General features: G+C 41.5%; 1 protein-coding gene across 1 annotated transcript; it reads right to left on the bottom strand.

Annotated features, from left to right (window-relative positions):
- Positions 1-1,519: 1,519 nt before the first annotated feature.
- On the bottom strand, positions 1,520-4,610 carry LOC120064900 (vesicular inhibitory amino acid transporter-like). Its single transcript, XM_039015488.1, has 2 exons — positions 4,124-4,610; positions 1,520-2,707 (listed from the first exon to the last, which is right to left on the bottom strand). The coding sequence occupies exons 1-2, from the start codon at positions 4,541-4,543 to the stop codon at positions 1,520-1,522; spliced, it is 1,608 nt and encodes a 535-aa protein (XP_038871416.1). The 5' UTR covers positions 4,544-4,610.
- Between the last annotated feature and the right edge of the window lie 4,474 nt (positions 4,611-9,084).

Raw genomic sequence — 9,084 nt, 5'->3', positions numbered from 1 at the left:
TTTGAGTGAAATAAGCTTTTTGTTTGTATGTAACATTTCTGGGATCTTTTATTTTAGCTCGTGAAACATGGGACCAACACTTGACATGTTGCATTTATATTCTTGTTCAGTGTACATGTTCTCACGGTTTTTCGTTTTTATCACATAAAACCAACACAAATGTATATGATATAATTGAACTTATTTCTTTATTCTTTAATATTCATTTTCACGATATATGATAACGATTTGAGATTTACATTCCATCTTTTTGAAACCACAATACACTACACATACGGTTTTATAACATTTCCACAGGACCGTTGGATTGTGCAGAATGAAAAATGTCTTTATGCACATTTTCTTATTTTCATGATCTTTTCATATTTGTATGATTCAGACACTTAATTCCGGACATGGAATCATTTCAATTAATCTCGCAGGTATAGTTTACAAGTAAAATGCATTATAATATGAAACATCAGGGGATAAATTCGAATTTACAGTGACCGAATTCCATTTTCCTCTGTCTGGGGCGAATATCGGTCAAGTGACGGACTTATGGGGCCTTCTTCAAACGATAATGACACAGCCTATTACTTCACAGGCATTTTGCCGTCTTTTTTCTTCCCAATTTCATAACCTGTGCGATATCGTTTAGGCCTAACCATGTGTTTTAACGGTTATTCAAATTTACAAAACACGTCTTTCCTTACTCAGGTTGTGGACGTTTTCTTTTCCGCCTCCTAATTCCACAATACTTTTCTTTTGTCTGAATATTATACATTCAATGTAGCTGTTTATAATGACTGATGCTGTTTCAATATAGCGCTCGGAGAGAATACAAATGACTTCTAAATAAATCTCCAAGATATTTGGGATATTCCTAGTATTCATTAACACACTGTTTCATCATTCACAATATGTATTATATTCATGTTGCCTTGCTGATAGCCTATAATGTATTGCCATTATATTAGTTCACATCATAATAGGTCCACATTACAGTATGTCAATGTGTTAATAATGATTAATAATCACATTCACTGCCCACTGAAACATTGAAAATCATGTCGAAGAAAGTGCCATCATATCAAACGCACAACTTTGTTTATACCGTTTAGTCACGATGCCGTCAAATTGTCGTCCAAAACTACATACTTGCATTTCAAATGAAACGTCTCTCAAGATGGGAAACCACCACAGAGAGATGAAGAAACATGTCCCATTTTGCAATTTTGTGTAGGTCGATTGAACTATTGTAAACCTTCACTCCGCTGAAAAATATGGATATGCATTTTGTTCTCATATTTATACATTACAAGTTGAATTGTCCATATCATATTTAGACGCTGTCCCGCTGTGTGTGTGTGTGTGTAATGAGTGAGCGCAAATGAATGCTTGCACTGCATTCTGTGCACGCATTTATTTCGCATGAATTCTGTAAGCAAGGATGCACTGACTGCGCTCAGTGGGGATTTCAGTTATATACTACAAGGGGATGTGCAATAACATCGATATCCAGTAGACAGTGGCTTGGCTAATCTTCTATGCCATACTTGTAAGCTTCTACTAGTCCCTCCATTGAGTGGATGAAACCAGAGATGGCGCATATGCCTCCTATTACAAATATAGCGACATCAAAGAACACGTGGTGCCATAGCAGCTTTCTCCATAGTAGCTTGAGGTGGAAGAGGCTGGGGAGCAGAAAGCAAAGCCCCGCGCCCGTCAGGCTGCCGGTCAGACCCATGAGAAGAGCAAAATGCGGTACATAAACGGCCATGAGCAACGTGAACACCACAAGGCTGCATCTGAGAGTGAGGCCCCATGCTTTCAGTCTTCCATCGCCTCCATAGCAATCCGGGAACCATGTGCGTTCTCGTTCGCAGAAAAAGGATTTCTCCAATACTTCAACCGCAGCGAAGAATGGCAATGGGTATGACAGTAAAGCTTTGGCCACTAAGAAAAGGTTCACAACAGCCCTGATGGTTGACGGCAGGTTGTCGGTGATGACCTCCTTGGTTGCATCCGCCCAGGTCAGGTAGGCCAGAAGGGCGAACAGGCCTTTGAGGACGCATGCAGCGATGTGGGTCCAGTTCATCATACAGTGGAACTCGCTGGGCTTCACCATGTTCCCCTCGAGTGACGGAAGGAAAATCTGAGACGTGTAACTGAACACGATGATTCCAATAGAAATGGGGAACTTCTTCACATCGATGTAGAATTTGACTTTGTCCCAGGCCCAGTCGCGCGCTCTAGAGAGGCAGTAGGCAATTACCAGGATATTGATGACGAAGTGCGCGATAGTGCACAGCAAACTGAACTTTGACACGGACTTGAGGTTCTTAAGGAAGGCGCAGGGCAGCAAGGCGGCGGTGGCCATGATGGCCCAGGACTTCTGTGAGACGGGGAGGGTGGGAAAGCTGTTGTACATCAGGTTTCCGCTCACAACTACGTACAGGATGCACGTCATCACCAGCTCGATGATCTGGGCTACATTCACGATATGGCCACCTAAAGATGGAAACCTCGGTTGACAACAGGCGTTTGCAATGTCCACGTAGGAGTCCCTTACACGCACCAGTTGGCCGTCTTCGTCCTCCTCGTACAGGCAGGCGATGAGGATTTTCCCCGTGTAGCAACACACCACGGCGGCGAAAATAATGAGAAACAGTCCGAGGTATCCCCCGTGGAGAATGGCGTATGGTAAACCCAGAACGAACATCCCCTGAAAACATACAGGAAGTTATTTATGGGCATAATAACCAGATCAATTCAAGATAAACGTTTACAAAATGTAGCCTGGTATTTGTTGATAATAACTAAACAGGTCGGAGATGGGTGGGCGTAAATATAGGATTGCCAATTAAACAATTATTTTACAAAATGGAGCATTTGTTGAATGACTATTGCACTTTACGTAGGCCTACGTGGATGACGCATTATGAGGTAGTGTGTGCATGATTCAATGGGTGACATGCTTGCTTGTTGGTGTGGGTTCTGGTGGGCATTCCATTTAGCTGTGAGCGTGCCCTTTCCAGCGAATTTTGTAGTCATCAATAGGGTGGAGACACGTCCTGATTAAATGGGGACTGTCATGGTGGTGATCATAGCTTTAATAACGCATGATGGGACGGCGCTTGTCTTGGGACTTTTTTGCCACATACAGATACACTGTCAAGTACATTTTAACACTTCAACGGTCGCCCCAGACCCGTTAGTACACCTTTGAAGGTGATAGAGACGCATAGCCTGTGCGTAATGCAACGATGAAATGAGCTATAGGCTAGCTATAACGTATATGATAGGCTATCGAGGAAAGTACAGAGCGGCGTAGTTTAATAAGCTATGTATCTAAATGACCTTGACGAAATGACTATCTAGAAGGTCACCTGTCGATCTGAAGGGGAGATTCGGTCCTTTCGAATAGTGTAACTGCTGCTTGAATGCGCTCCAGGTCAACAGAGACAAGTTCGTGCGTAAAGTCGCATCAACAGATCAGTACGCGTCATGTTCTTTGTCAACTGGAAGTCTATGGGAGTACATGGAATTAGAATATTTGTGTTTATATGCGAGATATTTCATAATTATTCTCTAGGCTATGTGTATGGCTTCAGATAATGAAATACAACAAAACATGACCTTTTTCGCATTGGTTAACTTCTTATTGTAACAGTGTGTAGTTTATCCTATTTTTTTCATTTTTTCATAACCTTCCCAAACCACATCAATTATCTCCAAATACCCCAATTCATCTCCTTATCCAAAATCAAAAGGTTGTTTTTGTGTGAATTGGGCTCGGGGATTTAAAAAAAATGTATTTAAAGGAACCCTTGGAATATTAGTGTCTCGAGACATCCTGGATGCCTCCCACAAAAAAAATGATGTTCTGGCTTTAACACAGTCACTGCTGTTGCCTAGGGTCGGGTTTACGAGACTGTTGGAATATCGAATGCCTTAGCCTCTATTTGCCTTTTCACGAGGGATTTGTGTTCGCAATCAATTTGGTGTCAACTGAAAGAAAAGCTATGCAGGCTTACATGTATTAACATTTGGCTAGCCTATATAAGGCAGGTAACACGAAGTAATCGTTGAATGAATGAGTGAGATAGGACACCTGCAAGCGCCATGCTGTTTTAATTACCTGGATTGCATTCGTGACATTCCAGCCAGCTTCCCACGCGGTGATTTTCGGGGATTTTTCTTCTTCTCCCAGACCTGAGGCTTTGGAAGCGGAGAGCGGAGGTCCGGTGCCATCTCTCTGGTAGTGGCTGTCCCCAGCCGCCATTCCATCTTCTCCTCCACCCATCCCACCCTCTCCGCTCCCCTCTCCAGTGTCACCACCACCCATTTCATCCGATTTCATTATGTCCATCTGCAGTCCTTGCCGGTGGTCGTAATCCAAATCATCGCATGCGGCGAAGCCAAGTCCCTCCTCGTCTGTGGCGGCCTGGAAGCCCATCCTGGCCATCATGCCGCTCACCTTCGCCGTGGATTTATTCGACACGGAGGTGGCCGCATCTGACAGTTTATTTTGAAACTTGCTTCGGATTAAATGTGCCATTGTTGCCTTCTCTGTCTACCAGTCGGGGACAATTTTTTGTTGTTGTTCAAATAAAATAAATAGTCAATAACTAGATTGCGGCTCTGTTTCTGGATATGAATAAAACGAAGCTATAGTACGGACGGTGGTTTTATAAAGCCCTGATGGTTTTTACGTTGCTATCTCCACTTCTTGATCAAAGTACTCCTGTTCTTGATCATCCCCTGGTTCATTTCACCTTCAGACGTCGGCGCTCCGTCTTCGCATCTTGTGACCGCGCTCTAGTCTTTAGCGCGACGAAAACGTCCGAACTTGACGCGCGATTTTTTTTTAGGGGGTGGAAATGTATTGCGCAGAGGATTACGCAAAATTGTTGCAATTGAATATATTCAGTTCGTTTATTGATAATAACGGTTGCAGCAACGCTGCCACAGTTGGTTTTACTTGGCGGTTACTGAGGTCAGTGCCGTACGCTGGAGCCTGGGGGTGGCACGGGGGAGGCACGTGTCATCATCAGCCTGCCAATACAAGGACTCGGCTTCGTGGAGCACGTCTCCAGCCCCCAGAGCGCGTAGCCACTCCACGGAAGAAAACGGGAGATATTTGCTGCATTTCTAGGGGAGGTGCTTGCGGTACCTTGTCCCCTCCCCACCCCCGTATTCTACAAAACTTCATTCTAACATCCAATTACATTCTGGGGGCTTTGAGTCTTGCATTACGTTACGTGTATAAAAGGATCTAGGTGGAAACTGAAAGGAGACACACATCAAATCTTTGGACCGGGTTATGTAACTTTCAGACTAGAATTTGATCAAATATTTGTTGCTTGACCATTAGTTGTTGTTGTTTTTTACGACAAGTGGACGCGCGTGTCTTCAGTGGCAACGATAGTTGATGTGCCTAGCCTACTGGGATTAATGTGGATCGAATGTCAAATTATTGTTCGTCTATTCATGAAGAAAAATGCTTATTTTCTTGATTCGTTGTTTAAAATAGGCTATCGGTGATAAGGTGGAAGTTAATTCCATATAGCCAATCGAGAGAGAAAAACATGTTTTTTGCAATTGATTTAAATTGAAATTCTGCATTATTTCTTAGGCTTGCATTTTACGCACCAAAACTTCTTCATTCGTTAGAAGAACACCGGTTTTCTTGATAGGCCTATATCTAAGTCGAAAAATAATATAATTGTTTTTGTTTCTAAAACGGAGACAATAATTCATTTCGAAATTGGGTTTAAAACCGCTGCATTTTCAGGATCAATGCATTGGCTATACCACGTTTTATTGTGTCCGTAACGTACGTCATCAAGATAATATTTTTATGAAGCCATCTCCTTAATGTGTTTTTAATTTACCCTGTGATTGGGAGAACTATAGCTTTTCAGAGCAAACTATTTATTTGAGATTGATAAGAGTTGGAAGTTCAAACAGTGTAAGGGGATTGCAGGTTTAACAATGGGATAATATCCAGGTTTATTGCTATACACGTGGACATGGATTTTCCTTTAACTAGGCTATAAATATTAAGTAAAAGTACTGACTCCTGCATGCGGAGTCCAAACAGTGTATATTTTTTTATTGTTAAAAACACACATTTTCAGATATTATACCACATCTATTTAATAAATAACCACATGTAGGCCTAGTTTGTAATAGTGTTAATTATAATAAACAAATAACTTGCCAGAAATAGTAATTCCAAGTTCATTTAAAAGTAAGGCTATCAGTGTGCAAGGACCGGGCGTCGCAGAAGCCCGCAAATAGGAGCGCGATAAATGTCTATCTACATTTTTACTATAGGCCCACAGCAAGTCACGCCGACAGCTTTTCATTTTTCACATCACTGAACGTTTGCGTGTTCCGCCTTCCAGTGTTTCCCTGGGCCAAAATAAAGAGTTCATGTTAGAGCGTGATACAGACTCTAATGCCTAGGACGAGTTTAGTTTTCTAGGCCTATTCTTAGTTTACGTTCAACCTATTTGGCGCTTAATGAAAAGTACAATTTGATTTGGAAAATGCTTTGTAATTTAGGTGACTTTCATTTAAATTATTTGACAGCTCTTTTTGGCGTTCTGCCGTGGGAACATAGGACAATTGCTTCTCTCTTAGCTCCAAGCTATAGACGTGTGTTTTGTTTTTCAAATCCTCCGAAATGTCTTATTTTCAACAGAGTGACTGTTGATATTCTGAGATGTAAAACCTCATGTTGTTCTGGGCTTGGGGGAATCCATTCATCCATCCATCAGTTAGAGGACTAATTATGTCGACGAGATTGGAGCGCTTTAGTCTTTATCCACTTAATTGGTGCTTTCTTTATGTTCTGATTGAGGTTCAGCACCACGCGCAGATAAACAGCGACTGACCGACGTCGCCGATTTGGTTGTTTGAGTGCTGAATGAAAGCGTGGATGGGGTTTAGCCTATTTTTGTCGTCTGTCTGCTGGACTATATTCAGTGGAATACAAACCTACTGAAGGCTCCATGTAGCAGCTTACCATAATATGTTCACATTGCATTTTAGCCTACAGCCCAGTAGCCACGTGCATCTTGATTCCCCCCCCCCCCAAAATAGGTTACACTAAAACATCAAACATCATCAGGAATTTTCAGGAAAATACCTTAAATACATCTTATGAAAAACAATTGTTAAAAATCCCACCAGTGATTGGCAATTTTATGCATATTTAAATCGTATTATGCCATCTCAATTGCAACAATTATGGTTTAAAATGTAGCCTACAGTTTTTTCCATAAAATATATGAGAAAGGGGGTTAACACATGACAATGCCAAACGTAAACGGTATTTTCTGCTTTGCTGAGAGAGAAGGCAGAGATATACACGCGGTCCCCAGAGTGAGGGAAAGGGTTAATCACAGGCAGCGTTATCAGCCCGTCCAGACCTCCTCTGATCTGTACTTACGACTGTCTGATTGAATGTCCTGTAAAACGAAAAGAACAACCGTGACACGAAAAGAAAGGGGGGTTACAGGGCTGAATTTAAGGTCGATTCCTACAGCAAGACTTGCTTACAAATAACGACTGTTTATTAGCCTATTATTTATTAACGATATAATTTTTTCTTTACATTCAAGAAATTAGCAGATCATATTTTTGTATTATATTTTTATTACGAAGAATATTAAGTGAAACTGTCAAAACAAAAATGTTTACACACGTTTACACCTGCACCAAAAGAAAAGCTCAGTGATGTCATAAATCATGATTATTATGTCAAGTGCGCTCATGTTCCATGACCACATTAAAAGCCCAGTGCAGTCAAAAACGTGATTTTCCTATGTTTTATATATTTCAAAACTATGAGGTTGGAATAATCCTGTGAAATTGTGAAAATTATGATCATCCTCTTTTAGTGTAAGAGCTGTTTGAAAAGTGACATTTCAGCCTGTATAGGTGGGATGGAGTTTTGGCCTACCTGGTGACATCAGCAGGCAGTAAATAAGTTAATAGACCAATAAGAAAGAGAGTTCCACACCTCGGCTAATAGCAGTTCGTTTTCAGTTTTCCCCTCCCCACTCAGACCACTAGTCTTAGCAAAAATCTTGTCTGAAAAATTGCTCTTTGCTAAGAAGCTATTTTTGTTTATTTTTGACCGTTTTTAATTGAAAACAATTACAGTAAGGTAATTAATTGTTACACAGAAATTATTTGATATAGAGAAAAAAACGTCTGAATTGGACCTTTAATATCGTGGTATTGTCGTTTTGTGTGATGGCAGGACTATGCAGGTGCAAAACCCCAAAACTCATCAGTTAACGTTAATGGAATTCGCAAATGGAGATCGAGGGAATCTGAGAGTTGTCTCACTGTCAGATTTCCCCCACCATCATTCAATCTTTAGATATGGCCCTGCAGTTATTTTGCAGCTATACCAACATGTACAGAATATTCCATTTTAATCTTGATAAATATCATCAGCAATTAAATGTTCCTATATTAACGCGCGCGCGTGTGTGTGTGTCTGTGTGTGTGTGTGTGTGTGTGCGCGCGTGTGTGTGCGTCTGTGTTTGTGTGCTTTTTGTCGAAAATATTTATTCGAAAATATTCCTGGTTTTCTGTTCAATTGCATGTAGGCGAAAGTGATTTTATCTAGTCATTGCTCAGTTTATCACCTATCATTGAAGGCAATGACGGGTGAAGATGTCAGGTCTCAGGAGGATTCTCCACTATTTGTTGTCACATTGAGAATACAGATTAAGTGAAGATAGCCAAGAAGTGCTTGTCTCATATCGCACGTAGCCAATCCGGTTTGACGCTCTATTGTTTTTTTAAGCACCTTTGTGTGTTGTATAGACCTAACCAGGGGATGGGGGGAAAAAATATTCACAAGCCATATTTTTTTGCATGATGGTGGAGTCAATCGAAAACTCATTGTGATTTTTCTGCCTCTTTCCTCACATCCACTCACCGGTGGGTCTCTAGTCCCCCTCCCACCCCAGCATCACCCTCGGCTCTGCAGCAGTCTGCTCGGTCCTTTTCCCCATTACACACATGGCTGAACTGGCACAATTGGTTCTTTGGCTTCATGCCCCCCTCCTCCTC

The sequence above is a fragment of the Salvelinus namaycush genome, chromosome 20, assembly GCF_016432855.1.
Source record: "Salvelinus namaycush isolate Seneca chromosome 20, SaNama_1.0, whole genome shotgun sequence".
Lineage (NCBI taxonomy): Eukaryota > Metazoa > Chordata > Actinopteri > Salmoniformes > Salmonidae > Salvelinus > Salvelinus namaycush.
Note: the sequence above shows the minus strand (reverse complement) of the source record. Positions and strands in the feature narration are given on the sequence as shown.